Consider the following 21739-nt stretch of genomic DNA (forward strand, 5'->3'; position numbering starts at 1 on the left):
TTGAAAGGTTTTCTGTCACAAACCACCAACTCAGGGACTGTTTTACTGAGATAATTGTACCCAGTCAAGTCCAGGGAAAGTATGTCTCCGTCTTAAACCAAAAATTCTGAAGAGGTTTTAATCTTAGATGAAGATTGCTCTTTCAAATTTAGAATCATGCTAAATTTGACCAAGGGCTTTGGTTTCAGAAAAACATGATGAAAATTCCCTTCCCTCCTCTAGAAAGTGAACTAGACCAATCACATCTTGAGCTAGCAATTCCACTAGGAATGGAGAGAGGGCTTGCTCTTGTGGGGGATTTTGGAAGAGATGTGGCTAGAATGTTGCAAAAAAAATTGGCCACACAAGCTTCGTGTTTTTTTATTTGTCCATGGTGTCTCTTAGTATATCCATGTCTTTAAAAGCCAGATCCAATATTTTAGAGACTTTGACAACAAGGCATCCAATCTGGGGGCACGTATTCTACACTTTGGTGTCCTTTTCTGAAAAAGGGAACATCCTCTTGAAGTTTGAAGAGAATAGAATTAGTCTTTCCGGTTCCTTCCTTTCCATCAAAATAGACACTTTTAAGATCTGATGAAACGGGAAGCAGTGACACTTTTATTGGCTTGGAAGCCTTTGTACAACCAGTCATGATTTGACAACTCAGTGGTCTCCTCCTTGAAGTCCGGTGTCTCAGACAGTTTTAAGGAGCTCATTAACTTCCATAGTGGGGAGCAGAATTTTGGAGGTTTCAGAGCAGTTTCTTACTCCCTATTTTCCTCTTTCTCTGAATCAGTCAGAACCTGCTTCTTCCACCGTGCCCTGCTCCTCCCCCATGTGTTGCAGTTGCTACAGTAAGTGGTGTACCACCTAGATTAGCACTGGGAAAATTTTATACCACTTCTCTAAAGGACTGGAAAGTAACTGCCTTCTCCTCTTTCACAGAATCCATGAATAGTTAAATCTGCCAGAGGATTATTTCGATACCATTTTGTCAATACAATGCTGACACAAGGGTTTCGTAACATCCTGGGGGTTCTGAGCCACATTGGCTTTGGCTTGAAAAACATAATTGAAGAAGTTATATTACTATATCACTCCCAATAAGCCCAAGAACACCCAGTGGAGTAAAGAACATGCTACATAAAAAGACGCCAATACACTGTGTGCCCTCTCCACAGCGTGCAAACAGACCCTGCTACCAGAGGGACACCACAGCATTCACCTATTGTCCGCTTCCGCAGACGATCCAACCGGAAGTACGGCATCACAACCTCACGTCAGAAAGACACCACTGGCGAAAGCGTGCCACTTGATGTCACTCCTCATGCATCACTGGCTCCTCCCTTTTAAATAGTAAGCCCTCACGGGCAGATTGCAGGCTTTTAGATTGTAAGCTCTAAGGGCCCTCCTTACCGTCTTGTCTTGAATTGCCTTGTAATGTCTTCCTTATATTGTAAAGCGCTGCGCAAACAGTTGGCGTTATATAAATCCTGTAAAATAATAATACTACAAAAGACTTGTAAAGGCGGAAAGGAGACACACACCCAATCCCCCCCCCCACAGGGAGAACATGCTATGTCAACCCAAGGAGCATGTTGTGGGATCGAGGGTCCCCTCCAACTGTGGGGAGCTTGCCCAGGGGAAAAATGGAGGCCCCACGCTTTGGGGTACACTGTACTTTGGGGGAATAGGGCAGCAAAAAAAAAAAAATGGATGAGGGAGAAAACCCAGGGACTGGTTGCCCAAGAAACTTTAGGGAATTTGGGAAAATAAAAAAAAAAAAAAAACACAACATTAGGGAGAGGGTCCCATCTAACAAACAAAACAAAAACTCCCCAGGTATCCAACTCTTGCTGATTCACTGATCCGGAAAGTCTTCTAGAGAGAATAGTGGGGAGGCCCCTGCAACTAGCATGCAGACATAAGAAAAAAAACAAACCACAAACCTAACTATGTTTTCCTGCTGGGTCTGAGGAAACACAAAAAAAACTAGGAGGTGGTTGGGAAGGATGGCCCCTTTTAATTTAATTGCGGATGATGCGTTTCCTGTTTTATGCGGGCAGAACCCCTCTCCTGTGCTGTCCTTGGCAACTAATCAATTATGAAAATAATTGTTAGCTGCTGCCCAACAAAGAAGTGCTCTAAATCAGTGGTTCTCAACCTGTGTAACCTCAGGACCAACATTTGTCCTTGGTCATTAAGTGGCGACCCACTGTAATGGAACGCACGGCATTGCGGTACCACGCGTTCCGGTGCAGGCTTTCGAACTGTGGGTGGGAGGTGCGTTTAGGATGCCATTCAAAGATCCACCCAGTTTCCATACCTTATGAGAGCTGGAGTGCATCCACAGCCTGGGGTCCAGTGTGGGCTGCTGTGCTGTGACGGAGCTCCATCCATATCTACAATGCTTGTACAGCTCCCTTGAGTGCCCTGTAGACGTGCTAGAATGTGACATCACTCCGGTCCAGGCACCTCTACAGGGCACGCAAGGGAGTGGTACGTGTGGATGGAGCTCCCTTACGGTCAAAGCCCCAGCCCATCCCACCTCAAGCTAACACTCGGCACCAGATTTTGAATGGCGGCTTGGCGAGAGAACTGACAGGAGGCGCTGAGGAGTCTCTCACCTAGCATAGCGGAAGGCACACGGCGACCCACTGAACATGGGGTCACGAACCACTTTTGGGTCACGACCCACCAGTTCAGAACCAAAGCTCTAAACAATGCTGCAGAACCATTAAAATTGTCCAAAGTTTCAGGATGTTAAGCAGAAGACGAGACTATTTTGATGACCAAGCCCTCTAACACAAACAGGGAGGCCAAAAACACCTCCCTAGCCTGATAGCCTGCCATCCTTTGTAACGACACTCAAAAAAAACATGCATCCTCCTAGGACATTAGCAAAAAAATGAAATGTGCTTGTGGAAGGGGATATCCTGGCCTGTCCTACAGTTTTATGTCCAATCCTCCTGTAGGTGGCAGCATAATCAGAAGATTAAGGACTCCCTGTGTCCCTCAAAAGGACAAGACAGAAAAGCTATTTACAACTGCATGTTTTTTTTTTTGCATTGGACATTCAGAAAAAAGGTAAAAAAGCCTTTCTACCAACTCTTGCTTCTGCAGTTCTAGCCAATAGTGAACCGTTTTTTTCTTGCCCCAATTGATTGTAAATAATGAATAACCCTTCAGTTGCTGGAAACTGCGGCAGCTCACAACATAAAAGTAAAAAAATAAAAATAAATGTACACTTGATTTTATGTATTATTTAGTGATCACTTTTATTGTGACTTGCGTTGAAAATAATGCAACTGAGCTTCATGTGTAAATATTCTGAGCACACTGGGAACTCAAAAATCAATGCAAAGTGGTGTTACCATTAACAACCAGACTCTAGCCTTCCAGTTCAACATAAAGGAAAACATTGGTTACCATAGGCAACAGCTCTATTTGTACTTTTTATATCATTCCCTTTACGTAGAAGCGTATGAGGAACGCTCGTCGGTCTAGTTACAAAGCACTCACTGGGATGAATAACTATGAAAAGAAACAATTTAGCAACACAAAACTGTTTAATATTTATTAAATGACACAAAATACCTAGATACAGACTCACTCTTCTTTGAAGGGACACATATTTACATTATTTATTATCAACTTAGAAAGACCTTGTACCCTTGTCATATGAAACATTAAAAAGGTTTCGAGTTTTGCCATAAAAGGATGTGATGCTTTCACACACCTTTTGTAAATCACATTGAGTTTTTGATACAGTGAACAGACACACCTAATGTTTCTTAAACCCACCACTGGAATGAAAATGCTCCCCTAAAAATCAAACCGGGCAATATTTTCACTCCAAATACTGAAAACTGATGTATGTATATTACATTTCTGAATGCTGCTGTACTCTTCAAGCCCTGCTCATTTAGCTCAAACCCCTCCAAGCACATTCCTGTAAAAGGGGGGTTGGGAATTGGGGTGCCAAACAGCCTTTTAATATTAAATTCTGCAGTGTTTTCCACTAACCTGCAGTGTTATGCCAGGGTGCAGTAAGCAAATGGCAAATTGTGCAACAATTAAAAAGCAGTTGCATTTACAATGAGACCACATTTAAAACAGATTTCTCTCTTTTGGGGGAAGTGAACGAGGATTAATTACTCACCAGGCCCACACAACTCTTCATGACTACTGTTAAAAGAGCTACTTTAATGCAAAGAGTAGCCGAGACAAGCAGGGCTTAGCTGAGTCACCTGTTGAAGCTTCTCCATATATTTATCTGTACACTAAAGAGATCATAGAACATTTACATTCTACATCTTCTAGTGCCTATGGATGCGACCCACGGTTGGGACCACAAACTGGATCTGAAAAATTGTTTAAGGTCTCAGAGACATGAGACAAAGAATGCACAATTACATACAAATCACTGAATTTCCTTAACATGAAAAAGCAGACATGTCAAAGATGCTATGCTTCTTCTGACCAAAATAAAAACAAATCCGGCTCTGTAGATCAATTTTTCCTAGTAACATTTTTCAAAGAAAAGATATTTTGTACAACTGGAGGTTAGACCCCAAACCCCACTACTTATGCAGACCACTCTGTCTTGAGGTTCCAGAAAAATAAAGCACACTTTCATTTAGGGTCACATCATCATAAAGGTTGAATGCCTCTGGTCTAGTGGTCTAAACACAGGAATATAAAGTAAAGTAGAATTGCTCCGACAAACTATTAGCACAATGTATGCATCGCTTTGAAAAATCATCTTGAACTACTTAAAAATGTCCGATTTTTTTATTTTTTAGTTGTCAGATGACTGTTTTCTCTCTCGGTGTCTGAAGGGTTAGTGCTGGTGTGATGCCAGCAACATATAAACTCCTTTAACATTGCTGCAGAGACAGAAATACCCCCCCCCCCCACCCAGATCTGCTGCATGCCTGTGAAACACTAGTGTGCAGTTCAGAGGATGTGGCCCTGGGTTGGCAACAGGAAAGCGAACTTGCACGCTATGCTTCGGCACTGCTGCCTGTAGCTCCCAAGGTGGAGTGAAAACAAGGGTGACAATACAAGAGCTGCAAAAGTAGCCTGTAGAGAGAATTGTGTTACCCTATCACAGGAAGCCAATAGAGGCAGAATAAACTGGCAGGATCACCAAGTAATTACCACGGTTTAACAACTACCAACCAAAATAGCGTGCACTATTACATTAAAGTAGATAAAATTGAAGATATGCACTCTTTGGGTTTGTAAACACTTTCAACAGGTGACACAGAATTGAAAAGTCAATCTCGGCCTGTAACAGCAGTGTCAGGTGTGAAGGAACCTTCCAACCATGAACCAAGAGATCTACAAAATGACCGGCAGGCAACTGGTTCCTTCATCTCTTCATCCAAATGGAAAAATAAAAAAATTATGGCTGGAGATTTTTCAAATATCAATTTAGATATGCTTCAATAAAAACAAAAATATGCAGAAACACTCAAATCTGTCGTCACCGAGTGTCATGTTTTAGGCTGCAGGACATAAAAAGTATTACAAATAAAATGTGAGCAAAATGGGAAAACCAACAACGTTTGGCCACAATTAAAATAAAAAAAATGTAAGTTTCTAATTTTCTGCATTTTGGCACTTAAGGAAAAAAATTCATAATGACACCCAAAATAAAAATAGGCAAAGTTCTCTAAGAAAAGAAAAAAAAAACTAAAACTAAAAGCAGTACGGTAGGAATTTTACTATTAAAAACAAATGTCTATCCATAACTTCCAAAAACTGCATGTTGTACACCACAAGCTCCAATGTAAACCCAAGATGAAGCCAGCTTAACAGTTTGCATCTCACTAGGTCATTATAAAATGCTTTCAGTATTGATATGGACAGCAGATGCAGTCAAATATACAATACTTTATTTATATTGCTTCTATAAGAATTAATGGAGTTAAAAACACCCCATAAAAGTAAAAGGGAAAAAAAGGGGGCTACTTTACCCTCACAGCTCCATTTCAAGAACTCAGTCTGTACAAAATTAGTCTACAAACATTTAAGTCTGGAGGGAAAAAGTGAAGGTGATTAAGCATTGATAATGATGAAGATGATGTCCACTGTTATTGGCTTCTAACAAGGTCATTTAAACCCAGGTGCTTAATATGCTTCCAAGATGCTTTCATGTCAACTTCTGTTCACCACTAGGAAAATGTAAACCAGCTCTTCATATAAATTAGGTTTGAACTCTACATAAAACATGCTGGTAGTTCACTTAGGGAAAATTCAACATAACTCAAATAGCCTTGTTCCTTCTTTTATATTTCGGGGCACATGGGGTTCATGGGACACATCTGCCTGCCCAGCTGAGCATTATTTCCCTACATTGTGAACATAACTCATCAAAAATAGACCACAGGCCGCAAGAAAGCAAAAATGTTTCTATACCCTTTATCATAAACCTACTCAAGCAAAGTACTCCCAGGTTTATGAGACACTTACACAGACTAGCCGACAACAGAAAGTATGTTCTTAAATACAGAAAGTGAGCACATTTGTAGCAGATGACTCCCAACCAAAGAGTCATTCCAACACAGGACAAAGTGAACATATAAAATGACCTCCTGGATAGACTCTTGGTGTGCTCAGACAAATACCTAACCTCTAAGTGCCCATCAGCCACTATCACATGACCGGCAAAAAAAAAAAACCTCACTTTGGTGAAACTTGTCAGGAGGCTGCACAACTGTTGAAAATGAGAATTAACAATCCACAGTTGCAGAAAGGTTACAGGCATTAAACACATGATGCTGCCCTACATTCCATAGCATACTATGCCAGCCAGAATGTCTCACCAATAGGTAAGGCATACAGCAAGAAAAGCTGAATTTCCAAAGATGACCAAAACGTGTCCAAAAGAATCAGTCTGTCAACCTTTAAGACGGAATAGTTTAATTGACAACATAAAACAAAAAGGCAAAACTGGTAATCCTGTACAAGGCTGAGTTTACTCCCGACACAAAATAAGGAGCAATCTATATTAGGTTAAGAACAAAGGGCTGGAACATAAAAATGATGAGTCTAAGTAGCAGAGCCTAGATTATCGTGGAACTACCACTTCAAGTGGAATATTACATTTATAAAAGCAAACTATTTTTTACCCAATTAAACCTTCCGTTATAGGGAAGGTGAAGCCATCTGTCTGGAGCATAGATTCTACTAATCTTTAATATAAAGGCACAACATGTACAGAACTCGTAAGTGATTTTGTCTGGGTCACAATTTGCTCAAAATATCACTAGAAATCCAGCCAACTAGCGGCTAAGAAAAGCCTCTGCAATGGCAAGAAGCATGTGCAGGAAGTCGTGTGAAAAAATGACATACGTTTGTCAGAAATTCAGAACAAGGTAACTGCTTAAAAATGTGCCAAAACAAAACGAGAACAAAATGTATACTGTACAAGCAAGTGTTGCTTATAGTGTTAAGATGAATGGCCATAAAAGGTTATGGTGGCTATCCCCCATGTTACTCCCCCAGCTTAGTCCACACCTTAAATATCAGTTGCATTTCTATAGGTAACATACCCTCAAGTTTACAACAGGAGCTAGCGATCAAAGCTCACAATGAATACATCTTTCAATGGATTGTGTACAATGTCTCTGTTTTGAAAGAGACAAAAGCACCAACTGTCCAGGTTAGGTTTAATTAGATGGCTTGAGACACTGGGCATCATGGAGCTTTTTTTTCACATGTTTAGCTGGCTAGGTTGCATGCAGCTTTTAAGCGCAAAGGATAGTATGCCGATTCCGCATCTTTTACAGTCATATCAGAGGCAGGAACAGGGGTCAGGTGACCATGTAATCATCTTCCGTCTGTCGGACAGATGGACCGACCAGAGCTCAAATTTTACTCTGGCAGCTTGCTGCGCACATCATTGTGAATAACATGCAAAACAAAGAGTTCAACAGCATTCTTGATAAATGTAAATTGTACTCTTTAAATGGGCATTCCAAATTGTTGAAAGAACCTTCTCATAATTTCCTCTTCACCTATACTTCAATTCAGTTATCGATGTTGTACAAAGGTAATTTCTCGGGATCAACAGGCTAAATTTTATTATCCACTAGATGCCCATTGAGACAAAGGGTTTTTTAGGCAACGTAATTGTACTGGTTTGGATTCTCTTTGTCTCTTTCCATGTAGTCCCTGTCTATTAGAGATTCTATTCTTTTCTTCAGATCTGCAGGCTGGAGGCAAAAAAAAAAAGAAAAATACATGTTAGATTCTTATTAACCTAAGGCTTAATATTTTGCCGACTGCATGTTAAAACATTTGGGATACAATGCGATTTAAAGCGGTCCGGTTAAATCTCATCCAGTTGGGAGTTGAACTCAAAAAGGAAACATGTTTGCTGTATGTGCTGAATATAATGTTCATTTTGTCAAGGGGGAGAGCTAGAATGTGGGTGGACTCTCAACATCACAAACAATGTAGGACCTGCAGTGGCCACTGTTCCTGCCTTATACGCGATGAGGTTGCTAAGAGCGCCAGCAAAACTAAACTAAGAGCTGCTTCCAGGGACCATTCTTCATACAAGAAGGGACCTGCAGGACCTTAGGTTAAGGCAAGTGTTCCTCTCTATTTGATGTATATTTGTTACATGTTCCCATTCACAGAGCATAAGCTAAAAGATATGTGGTTTGCAGTTTAAATTGCATTTACTTGAGTTAGGGTTTTTTGGGGGGCTTCCTAAGGGTTAATATTTCTACTTGCTCTTCTATCTTTGTAATGTTAGGAGGGGGTTTGTTCATTATAATTTGTAAAGTAGATTTGAACACTACCTGTCCTAACAAAGGGTTAAAGGACTACAATCCTTACATTGTATGTTAATGAAGTTAACGAGAGAAACACAATCCTCAAATTTCAGTCCCAATTCTTTCTATAAAAAGGACGGATCACTGCGGCGGTGCTCAGAAAAACCTAGATTTTTCGATAAGCTGTGTGAATGGGAACACAGAGAATCTCTCAAGTTTAACTGCAAAAGTGGAAATACACTTTCAAAAACAAATATGATCACCAGTGCTCAAAAAGGCAATTGCTTCGAGCTACTATGGAAAGCACTATGGCTTGGGTTGGCACTGCAGTCTCATTTCTCTGCACCTATGTGTCTTCTTAGAGAAGTGTTTTAACTTCAGTGCACCCAGAATGTGTTTTCAGAATACCCATAAAATTGCAAATACATTAAGGGACCTATAAATTATGATGTGTACTCCATAGAACATCACCTGTTTGGGGTACTTTGGCAATGGAGCTTTAAAAACACTGCAAACTAGCAAAAACCTTTTTATTTGGACAGAGTGGGGAGGGGAGAAAAGCAAAGTATCATGTTTGATTATCCATGTCCAAAATGGAGGAATCACAGAGGTGACAGGGGGTCAGGAAGGGATAGAAAAGCTATCCAATGGAGAAAGACCAAATAAAACCCAAAACACTTTCTTAGAAGAGAGGAAAAAGGTTTAGGGCCTCTGACATTTTTATAGCAGTCAGTGCCCTTTTGTCCCACTAAAGCCCATCCTCATTTCTCTTCCACGGGTCTTCAGAAGTGAGAGTGAATCTCCCTAATGGGGTCACAAAAAATACATTTTACAGGGCCCACAGCTACAGTATGGTTCCTTTTGTTACAATTACTCACCTTTACTGGAAATTTAAGCTGGTTGTACACCTCCGACACCAACAGATTGTGGCTAAGTGTCTTCCTCATCTTCATTATTCTAACAATGGCTGCATCAATTTGGTATTGCCTGTCTTGAAATACTCGCTCTGTAGTGCTGGCTTGTTCTTCCACCTAAAAAGTGAAAAAAATACCAATCAGCCTGAGCAGGCATGTTTAAACTGAGAAAATTGACCATTTTAAGATTTTTTTTAAAAAAAGGTAATTTTGAAACTGAAAAGTTGGGACATTGCCATGTTTAACACAGTGTAGCATCCCCTCTTCTTTTAACACTCTGTAAACGTCTGGTAGCTGAGGAGACCAGTTGCTGGAGTTTTGGCAGTTGCTGGAGGAATGTTGTCCCATTTTTGCCTGATATAGGATACTAACTACTCAACAGTCTTGAGGCGTCTTTGTCGTCATTTTTTGTTTCAATTGGTGAAAGGTCTGGACTGGCAGGCCAGTTAAGCATCCGCACTCTGAATAAAATATGGATTTATGAGATTTGCAAATCATTGCATTCTGTTTTTATGTAGATTTTTTAGAATTGGGTTATCTAAAATAACAGTCTTCAGCACCTACAAACTACATGAATTGTCTTTAGGTAATTGTGTTTAAAACGTACGCCCAGTCAGAAAATAAAAATCAAAAACATGCAGTTGATCCTTTCAATCATTGCACATTTCCCCATGTTTTATCCATTTAAAGACCCTACAAGTACAGAAAATACCTGTTGCAAACTTGTTGAACTTGCAAACATGCGCTAAAAGATACACCATTTTTCTCTTGTGGAAAGATATCACATGACTTTTTTGTGGCCTGAATTCATAAGAATCGGTGTCAGTCCTGCCCAACTCTCTGTTAATCTACTAAATTCCTCCTGTTCTCCTTAGCTCCACAGCATAGGAACTAATAAGATTGCTCTGCAGTGCAAGATAAGAACTGTGTAATAGAGCCTGTATTCCTCAATTGTTCACTTTAAAAAGGAAATTTCAGGAACCGTAAAAAGGTGACTCTTGCAGTGGGGCTACCCCCGTACTGATAGGGTTAAATGCCTGATCCTCAGTCCTGCAATGGTCAGCGCTTAAGAAGCTGTGGAGACTGGTCCAGCAGCCAGGTGGGACAGAGGATCAGGTTAGTATATCTTTAATATTTGAGCCCCTAGACCAAAACGAGCATTGGACCCTTGAATTGTGGGGGTAACCCCAATGCCAGGGTTCCTGGAGTTCCTCTTTAATTACAGAATACACATTTTACTATGAAATCTTCAATATACCGTTTCCTTCATCTGAATCTGATTGATCCTTATTCTGAAGAGCTGATGCCTGAAGTCGTCATTAAAAGTAAACTTGTCGCCATCATCTACATCTTTACTCTTCGGATTCTTAGCTAGGACCCTGGCTCTTCCACAAGCCAATGACTGGAGCGTTCTTCTTAATTCGCTATCCTCTAAGAAAATAATGCACAATAAATAAGTACACACAAAAACAAAGCATGATTAACATAAAAACTGCAGGGAAAAAAAAATCTACATCAGCATACGTTACCAATGCCAGTTGCTTGTCTAATTTCTTCAAAGCTAAATTCTTCTCCCTCATTGAACATAAGCAATACAAGTGTTTGGAAGAGTGAAACCTGCAGCTCCTTTTTACCCTACAAGTATAAAAAAGCAGTCCATAATGCAATACTACATTCATACATCCTATTTTTGCAGTTAGCATAGAAAAGCACATGCAGCCCAGACAGAATATGGAGTATGTGAAATTAAACAAGCCAGGAAATTGGTCTTGTAAAGGCACAACTTCTATACGTAATCTTTGTTCTGAACATAAACATTAAATCAATGAGAAAAGCTCCCAGAGCACCGTGGGTCATCTAAAGACCACCAAGTAGAGCAGCTCATTTTGCAGCCCTGTTAGTCTGATAAAAAACCTTGTACTGGGCTGTCTAATAAGGGGGTCAGTTACTGGTCTAATGACTTGTTCAAGTCCAATAAACAACTGGCTTAATTCAGCAAAAGCTGTTAATAATCATGTGAAAACAGCCTCCTAAGTGCCCTGGTGCCTGCACTTCCTTTTGGAGTGAACAGTCACTCCAGCCTGGTTTCTGTGGGCTGAGCAACTGGTCCCCTCAAGTTCTGCGTCAGGCATTGCTGACATCAGCTGGCTGGCTGATAGCAGGATGCAGAGTACCAGCGCTCTTCCCAGACCGGCTCTGCTATGTCCTGTGCCCCCCCCGTCAATCCTTGCATTGCTCCATAACAGTGTTTCTATGCTGAGCCCTGCTGATGGTTTTACCTTGACAATCCATGTCCTCTCGTCAGCTCAGCATTGAGAACAGGAACAATGTAAAAGAGCAATGTACGCTCTATTGCTATGCAGGCTTCCTCATTCCGATACGCCCCATGACCAGCTCCTCCTGTATCTGTATCCCTTTATCTGTCCATTCATGTTTCTACTGCAGTGTTCCAGCTCTCAGCGCTGCCCAGCTGATAGTTCTACCTTTGCAAATGCAAAGTCCCTCAGCTCATTGGCAATTAGAACCTAATAATTCATTGACTTAATAATTAATAGTTAATTGACCGCAATTATTTTCGTTTGCGCATGCGCAGTGTTAATCGTACGACTTTTGATGGACGTAAACGCCACCAACCATGCGAACATCGTGCGATCGGCCAAAGTTTTCAAAACATGCTTGACCGTCAAAAGTCGTACGATTGTACAGTACTATCGGTCGGGCACTCTATTCACACGTTACGATAGTCGTACGAAAAGTCCATTGCATACGATTATCGTCCGATAATCGTAAGGTGTATGGGCACCTTAAGGACTCTTGGGCAATTCGTTGACACCAGAACAGGTGTCGCGATTTGAAAGTTTCCCCTCCCCTAATGTTACTGCAACACCTTTAAAATGTTGGCTTTCCTATCACTTTCTGTACTACAAAAATGACCAATACAGAGGGGTGAATCTCTTCAGCTGGGGTACAGGCAGCAACAAAACTTAGATTTTACCAGTTCCTCACTATATCCCCAAAAAAGTGTTGGAAATACATATACTTTAAACACTGAACTTTTTCCTTTTTTTTTTTATCTTATCTCCTCAATTTCCAGGTAAGCTGTGCGTTTCTTGAAGTGGGTGGAGAATGTTCCTTAAAAACCACCTCCATGATGTAAATATCAAATCTCAAAAGGCAAGTGTGCGACTGATTGCCACAACTGTTGTTACATTGAGAAAAAAAAGTTAGCTGAAAGCAAGAGTAGAAAACTTTAGACCTTCTGTGAGGAAAATGTGCTGAGCACACAGGCGTGAAGAGAGAGAACAGCAACAAATGGACTGTCCCATCTTACCTCATTAAACTCTGCCTTTAAGACACATTGTCCCAGAGTTGACTGCCACTGTAGCTTCCTGCCACTGTGCTTTCCAAGATAAAAGGTCTTGAATATCTCCTGAAGTTTCACCATCTAGACAAAGAAAAAAAAAAAAAAACAGTATGTAGAGGAGAATACGATTGTTAAAATATACGTATATACCTAAAAATGAACCGCTCTCATTTGCTCCATTTTAGTTGGTTAAATATACCACTGTAAAAGGTTTGTCCTGTGCACTGTGTCATCAAGAAATATACTACTAAAGGACTACAGAAGACCTCCCCTATGTTATGCAGAGGAGAGGGTATGTGTTTTTATACCAGGGTAACAATGGTGTTCTTCCATGGATTCAGTATGTCGAGTGGCTGACTAACTGTAGTTCTGGAAGTGTGCACCTTGTTCATTTATAAGCATTTTGAAATATGTTCTATAGACTGACAAGGAATTTTATTGTCAGTATAGTTCCATTATCCATAACTAGTCATATTCGAAGGAACCATGAATATAAGAGAGTACACTGGAGTGGCCAGATTATTATGACCACCCCATCAGTACTTCGTTGAGCCACGAGATGACTCCACGAGATGCCTTTGTTGGGCCGCCTCGTGACTCCACGAGATGTTGAAAGGTGATGCGAGGAATCTGACACTGCACTGTTGCCCTTCTGTTGTCTTGTACCAGTCTTGCCACTCTCTGTTCTGCCCTAACATTGACTAGTCGCTGACGGCCACAATTCGCATGTTCAGACCCAGATTTTCGTCTGACAGTCCAGTCTTTAAACACTTTAACAACGGCTGCTCTTGAACATTTAATGAATTTGGCTCTTTTGCGATTACTCGCTCCATGGCCCCGAGCGCCAACAATTATCCCACGTTAAAAGGCTGTTAAATCGCGTTGTTTACCCGTATCTTCAGAAAAAAAAAATCACTTCTACTGTCGTGGTAAACAACCTGCTTCCCTATTTATAATGGTCTGGCCCTCTAGCAACTTCAGCACGAAATTATAGCTAATTAGCCTACAAACGTCAGGTGGTCATAATAATCTGGCCACTCAGTGTATTCGGTCATAAAAAATTATTACTTTTTTAGTTAAGTCAATCCAGAACACAGACACACCAAATGGTCTAAAAAGAAAAAAGTACGCTTTATTAGATTTTGGACAAAGCTCTGAAAACATTCTGAGGGGAATTTATCAAAACTGGAGCAGACAATCTGGAGCAGTTGCCCAGGACAACCAGTCAGCTTCTCAGTGTGTTTAGTTAAGATTTGAAAATGAAATAGAGCAGCCGATTGGTTGCCATGGGCAACTGCTCCAGATTATCTGCCCCAGTTTTGATAAATTCCACTACGAACGTCTTTAGAACTTTGGCAAAAAAAATTCCCCTCAGAGTGTTCCAATTTCTCCAAAATTAAGGCAACAGATGGGCAGCAAAATTATTTTGTTCACAGCACTATATAAAGGGCTTGCATGTCTACATCCAGATATATAATAATTGCAGCATCAATGATTTAGATTTTATTGATCTCAAGCAGATACAGAACCATATGGATAAAGGAAGCTTTAAGTAAATAGGATACAACAATACTGGGAAACACCCAACTTAAAACTAAATCTTGAGTGCAAACTCAAAAAGTAACGCTACACTCAGGAGTTAAATATTAAAAATGCATTGAAGTACCTTACCTAAAAACAAAAATGTATCTTATTTGTGTATCACTCAGCTGTAGATCCTCAAATCATCTCTGAAATGGTGCTGACACTGTCCTTCCTTCTGGAGGGGGGCTACTTTTGTTCTCCATGTCCCTGTGTGTGTTGTAAAGTAGATACCGCTCCAAGCTTGCTCCTGTGATGGACTACAATGTATTGAGATTGTAGTCTATCATGGGAGTGAGCTTGGAGTGGTGTCTACTTTTACAACACACACAGGGACATGGGGAACAAAAATAGCCATCCTCCATTTAAGAAACTGCAGCGGAGTGATACATAAAAGTTACATTTTTGGTAATAGTTGGGGTACTTAGAACACATTATTAGGACTTAACTCCTGGAGTTTAGCGTCCTTTAGTGTAACAAATACATCCAAAACATTACCTCAGCAGGCAGGTGAACTTCCATAGGCACATATGTTGGCCAGTAACCCATTGTAAGGATATTCACAGTTAATTCAATGTTACCAGGAACATTCTGATTCTGCATGTACTGGAAGAAATAACCACCATCAGAATTAATTTGTCAAAGCACGTAAAACTATATCAATTCACATTTTCATTGGCTGTGTACCTGTTTAAAATGAACCATAATGTCTTTAGACAGTTCCATGTCTTTGAACATCCCCTCAAGCTTGCTGGTAAAGGCCGCTCCACATTCTAGACAAAAATACAAATTGCTACAATAATATTTCTGCCATTAATGCATTTACCTACATGAACAGCCAAATATTAGGCGGCTGATATTTTGCAAAAATGTTAGAGCATGTACAAGACAACTAAAACGCAACTGGATAGCATAGGTCAAGTCCCATAAACCCTAACCAGTTTTTTTTATGAACAGAAACTCACCAGCTCCATCTTCCCAACAGAAATATAAACAGAATGAGAGGGCAATTCACAAACATGAAGTGTGCGCCAAAATTATGGAGTAAACATACTTTCACCATACATTTATATAGCCAATTTTGGATCACCAGAACTGGCACATGTTGAGCCACCAGGTTAAACATGCAAAACACCTCAGTATGCTGTGAGCGTTTTTAAACTTTGAACCCCAGAACTCTGTAAACGACATCTTTTCTACACCTTTTAAATTGATTCAAAGTGAAAAACCTTTTTACAAAAATACGGTATTGGTATGACAAGACCAGACCTAAAGTGGAGCTACAGCCCAACAATGAAACAATGCTGGCAGGTAGGGTTTAATTGCAGAAGAGACTCTATATGTATAAAAGCTCCTCTTCTCTCTATCAGTAATGTTTGTTTTGAATGTACGCGGAGCCATGCAAGTGCTGCTGAGTGTGCATTCCCGGCAAACTTTGGTGCCAGGATGAATTCACTTTATTTTGCATGCACAGGGAGTTAGGATATCCAGGGTCAGCCAGTTAAGATGGTCAAAGACACTAACAACCCCAACCCTTGTACAACATGCACATAAAAAAAAACAAAAAAATATTGAAAGTGGGCAAGACGATCGCATTGCTGGAGGGTAGGTAAGTACAGCAGACTTAAAAGAGAACTATGGGGTAAGTTTTTTCCATATAGTTCTCTTTAGGGTCACAGGAGGACATATACTAACATCCTCCCGTGACCCAAAGCTCAGTGTATAGCGAGCCAATGCCCGCAATATACTGAGCGCGCCACAACCGGGACAGATCCCAACAATACTGTCGAGATCCACCCAGCAGTGAGTGACAGCGTTGGAGGATCAGAGAGGGGAGGGAGGAATCCCTGCAGGGAGAGGTGACCATCAGGAAGTGAGCGGATCGGTGCATGTTTATGCTCACTTCCCGATCAATAGAGCTGACCTGTGACAGATTCTTTGTCACAGGTTGGCTCTAACTAGGAGGATGAGTGGAAAAAAATAATCACTCACCTCATAGTTCTCCTTTAAAGTCAAACTTTGTCCTCCCATAAAAATAAATGTGTAGGGCGGTGGTGGATGCCGGAGTGTGCTGTGAGCAGTTCTGTCTGGCTTCCCACCTAGCACACTGATGTCACTGGTTGCCAGGAGCTGGGTGTGACACAAGCCAGGACCGCTCCCAATGTTCTTAGAAACCTGGGGCGCTGGGGCTGTGTCCCCCCACCCCAAAACACCCAGCTGCCCCAACTGTGAGCTGTAGTGTCTAGGAGGGGAGCATGTGAACTATGCAAGGAAACGGGTCAGGAAAGGTAAAGGAATTTCTTTTTTACTTTGAGTTTTCTGCATCACATAGTAATTGGATTGGGTCATACTGCCTTCAGTTGTACTTTAACCCCTTCGTGACGGGAGACGTACAGTGTACGTCTTGTCACTTTGTGCCTATATGACTGGCCACGTACACTGTACGTGACGAGTTATATCAGGCTTTATTTAAACAAGACTCTTAGATGGTCACTGCGTTGGCTTCAGGGCCCTGCACAGCCCTGAAATGTTCATTTATTGACCTATGTGATGTATTTGCAAGAGAAAAAAACTAAATTTGCACTTTGAATTGCTGAGTGCTGGTGACTTATCTTTCAATACCTGAGGCTTTGCATGGCACTATCTCACCCACTACTGCTCACAAGACTGTATGGTGTGCAGCTGGTATCTACATTGAGTCTTGAAGTAAGTTCAAGTTTACTCCGAGGTTTCCTGATTTTAATGAAGCATTCCGGTATAGTTTGTTATTCCCAAAGAATGGCTTCCATTTCTATTTTTCAAAGAACCATTGTAATAAACTTTGCAGGATATGTTTGGGTTAAAGAATTGTTCGCTACATTTGACAGAAAATGTGCAATGTTTATGACTGATTTTATCAATGTTTGCCAGAACTCATTGAGGTTGTGGAGAACCAGATATGCCCGTTACCAAATGAATATGTACTACAATATTTTTGTTGTGTACCAAAACATTTGAGTCTATTCCTGTTGAGACAATTAAAGACTCTTGGAATTGTAAAAATTAACCCTTGCAGAGGGGCTACCTCCACACTGCAAGGATTAACTGCTCATTTTGGTCTAGGGGCTAAAATAAAGATGATATACTCACCTGATCCTCAACCCTGCCTGGCTGCTAGACGAGATTCTGCAACCTCTTCTCCCCCAGGTTTTGGTGGACTAGGGACCCAGGACGTCATCATGCGTAATGCAAGTGCATTAGATGTGAAGACGCTTAGGGACAGTTCATGACCAGAGCAGAGGGGGAGAGAGATGAGTGCTGACCACAACAGGACAGAGGATCAAGCGAGTATATCTTCTTTATTCTGCCCCTACAGAAAAACAAACAGGTAACCCTTGCAGTTTGGGGGGTAGCCCCACTGCAAGGATAACATTTTACAATTCCTGGAGTTCCTCTTTAAGTTGTTGAAGAGGTCTCTCTAGCTCATGTGCATACCTAAATATAGAAGACCATTTCGAAAACATCAACTTCTAATAAAGAAAAAAGGGACTTTGGTGCACGGCCAATCCCAAAACGCTGAATAATACGAAGAGGGGATAGAGAATTTATCAAAACTGGGGCACACAGAATCTGGATCGGTTGCTCCTATTCAGTTAAGCTTGGAAAATGAAAGATAGACGCCGTTTGGTTACCATGGGCAACGGCTCCAGATTTTGTCTGCTCCAGTTTTGATACATTTCCCTCAGTGTTCTTACCATGCTTAAGTTTAGAGAGCATTGATTTCTCAGCATCCACAGAAGCACTTTTTCCAACCAAGAGTCGTTTGGCTAGGTCTTTTTTGTAGAAGGCCTCAAAGACATCCTTTCCTGTAAATGAAAGATCATATTCCTGTAAATAAAATGTCATATTCCATTATGTTGCATGCATTTAAATAATTCCAGCTTACAATATAAAGGACTTAAGATAAACTCTAGAATTTCATTTTCCAGAGTAATACTTTGTTATGTGAATGTCATTTGACCTTATTAACTGGGTTATCTTAAAACGCCATACTTACAGGTTCAGCACATCCAGCGCAGTCCTGCTGCAATCCATTGCTGTGCCACTGCATGGGCGAATGGGACATTATTCTTGGCTAGGCGTGAATACCATAAGTGCTCGGAAAGAATAAAAAAACGTGCTCCCCATTTCCACCGCAGTCTCGCCGATAACTTGTTTCCTTTCCGCACTCGTCTCCCTCCCCAATTCCTCTGATAAAGCGAGAGAGAAAACTTCTTAAACTGTTAGACTTTTGAGGAAGATGGGATGCTCTTGCAGGGGTGTTGAATGCCTATCGCCCGGGACATGCAGTTTCGGGTGCCGGGCGAGTAGTAATCACAGCGCCACCTGTCTCAGCATGCTGCCTCCGACCTCTGCATGCAAATAAACGCACGCATAGAACCTTGTGCGTGTGTTGAGTGCTGCCGCCATTTCACTGTGCCATATTGTGGTAGCGAGGCAGCAGAACCCTCCCACACGCACAATGTGCATTAAAGGGCAAGTTCACTTTCCCAGGTAATATGAGAAAATGGAATTACCCGATCAAATCTGGCCCCCGTCTCTCCCAAAACCCCCCAGCTATACTTACCTTTCGGCAAACAGTCCTTACCCGGTACTGTCCAGCGCAGTCCTGCCCTATGCATTTTGAATTTCGCTCGCAAATTGCAAGCACTCATTGGTCAGCGTGGTCTGGGGACCTATTTAGCACAGACCACTACAGTTTTGATTAGGGATGCACAGATAGAGTATTTGGGCAAGTACTTGTACTCGCCCAAATGCTCGATACCTTCTCCAATACCGGAACCTCTGGTCAGAGAAGATTTCCTCTGACCGGCAGTGCCGTAGGGGAACATGGAGCTAGCTTCCCATGCAATCAGGAATCGGGGCAGCGACTAATGACCCGCCTCCCAGTTTCCTGATTGGCCAGGAAGACAGCTCCTTGCTGATTGGCTGGGAAGCCAGCTTCCCAGCCAATCAGCATCGAGACGGCTTCCTGTCCAATCAGGTCATTACTCGCCGCCCGGTTTCCGGATTGGCCAGGAAGCTGGCTCGATGCCAATTGGCCGGGAAACCGGCTTCCCAGCCATTCACAATGAAGCCGGCCGAACAACATGGAGTCGGCTTCCCTGGCAGTCAGGAAGCCGGGTAGCATCTCATTACCTGCTGCCCGGCTTCCCGATTGCCCGGGAAGCCTGCTCCATGCAAACGGAAGCACTGATAAGCAAAATATCGGTACTCGTACTCTACACACAAAAACCGGTATTGGTGCATCCCTAGTTTTAATTAAAACTATTTTTTTTTTTGTATTGGGACAAGTAGATTGTTATGAAGGACAAGTAGATTCGGCCCCCGCTTTAGCCCTTGGACAAGTAGTTTTTTCAAAAATGTCCACACCCGTCTTGCCACCAGTAAGCTCTTTGATAATTGTATCAAGAGTAGGTCTGAAGACACCACCTCTCTTGAATGCCATGTGTAGCAGACATGACTTATGCAATGCAGCAGATTAAAGAAAGTGTCCAACACAAGAGACTCATGCGAGAGATAAGCCAGGAAGCTAATCATTTCAACTGAAGTTTAAAGCTACAGCCAGGGCAGCTATCAGGGGTGTACGGCCGATACTCATGTAAGGGGCCAGGGCAGCCTGGGGGGCCCGACCGGGTCCCTTACATGACTATCGGCCACCGGTGAAGGACGAGGAGGCGGAGGCCCGGCCCTAGCAGCGCAGGTCCCCAGCATTGCCACTCCAGTGGCTTTGAGACAAGCTAGGGCCCCATCAGCGACGCTGCTCGTCTGATGTCGGACTGGCCAGAAGTGACGTCACGTTAGTGACGTCACTTCTGGCCAGTCCGGCGGCAGACGAGGCCATGTGTGCATGTAAGAGGAGCTAGAAAGGAAGGAAAGGGGGGAGGGATGCAGCCCTGACCAGCCCACCTGAGACCCCTTCAGAGCCCACCATAGACAGTCTCAGTGGGCTGTGCAGGGTCACTCTCAGGTGGGTCCTGTGTCCAGCGCGTCACTAAGCCCTGCGTCCAGCGCGTCACTAAGCCCTGCGTCCAGCGCGTCACTAAGCCCTGCGTCCAGCGCGTCACTAAGCCCTGCGTCCAGCGCGTCACTAAGCCCTGCGTCCAGCGCGTCACTAAGCCCTGCGTCCAGCGATGCAGGAGGGGGCCTGGCCTAAAGCCGTGTAAGGGGCCCCAACATTTCTGATGGCTGCACTGGCTACAGCCATTTGCTCCCTGCATTAAATAACCAAGGGATCAACCTCAGCAGTGGTAAGATCTCTTTTAAAAGGATTTTGACGCGTCACCCGTGGTTTGGCACAGCCAAGTCAAAAGCTAGAATAGTGTAAAGAGCAGGGTGCACTAGAAAGAACAGAGGCTTGAGAATCTTCAGAGCATCAGACGGGAGTGAGCGGCAGAGACACATGTACGTTTTTACCCATTTGGTAACTTTTTTTTTTTTTTTTTCTGTTTCACTGACAGGAGCAACAGTAGCAACAGTGTGGTGCGCACTGCATTGATAAGAGCAGAAAGAGTCTTTAACTTAAGGCCTGATTCACACCTGGTCGTTTTATAGCACGTTCCTACGCGCTGTAAAACACTCAACATGTGAAAACCAATAATTGCCTATGGGCATGGTTCCCACCTAGGCGTTTTACAGTGTGTAGGACCGCGGTAAAAAAGCCCTACGCCCAAAGAAGTACAGGAGCTTCTTTGGGGCGTATTTGCCGCACGTATCCATTAGGATACAGCCCCATAGCCCTAGGAAACGTGCATTTGTCACGCATATTCCGTACGCCCAGGTGTGAACCCAGCCTTAGAGTAATGGCAGTGGACCGATAGTCGTCGGGGTCAAATTCATCAGGCAAATACTGAAGTGATTTAGAATTAGACACTCCGTGGCTGAGGGCATACAAACCACCAGGGATGTGGGGAAAAACAGATAATCTGTGGTAGAAGGCTTGGGAGTGCACTTGACCTCAGGGTGATTTGGGCCATAAAATCTTGCGTTAATGTAGTTAAAAACTCTGCTGAAAGGGCAGAGGAACCAGACACACCTGAGGGAGCTAAAGAGGACTATGACGATGG

At 42.4% G+C, this 21739-nt stretch overlaps 1 protein-coding gene across 1 annotated transcript in view; it reads right to left on the reverse strand.

Annotated features, from left to right (window-relative positions):
• Positions 1-6468: 6468 nt before the first annotated feature.
• Positions 6469-21739, reverse strand: part of CUL4B (cullin 4B) — a 43387-nt gene continuing 28116 nt past the window's right edge. Inside the window, exons 14-21 of the mRNA XM_018560085.1 lie at positions 18368-18478; positions 15321-15406; positions 15132-15239; positions 13020-13133; positions 11218-11323; positions 10947-11119; positions 9653-9805; positions 6469-8207 (exon numbers count right to left, since the gene is read on the reverse strand). Coding sequence (XP_018415587.1) covers positions 8112-8207; positions 9653-9805; positions 10947-11119; positions 11218-11323; positions 13020-13133; positions 15132-15239; positions 15321-15406; positions 18368-18478 — 947 coding nt within the window. The 3' untranslated portion in view covers positions 6469-8111. The remainder of the gene's footprint in view (positions 8208-9652; positions 9806-10946; positions 11120-11217; positions 11324-13019; positions 13134-15131; positions 15240-15320; positions 15407-18367; positions 18479-21739) is intronic.

The sequence above is a fragment of the Nanorana parkeri genome, unplaced genomic scaffold (genome assembly GCF_000935625.1).
Source record: "Nanorana parkeri isolate BGI_ZX_2015 unplaced genomic scaffold, ASM93562v1 scaffold431, whole genome shotgun sequence".
Lineage (NCBI taxonomy): Eukaryota > Metazoa > Chordata > Amphibia > Anura > Dicroglossidae > Nanorana > Nanorana parkeri.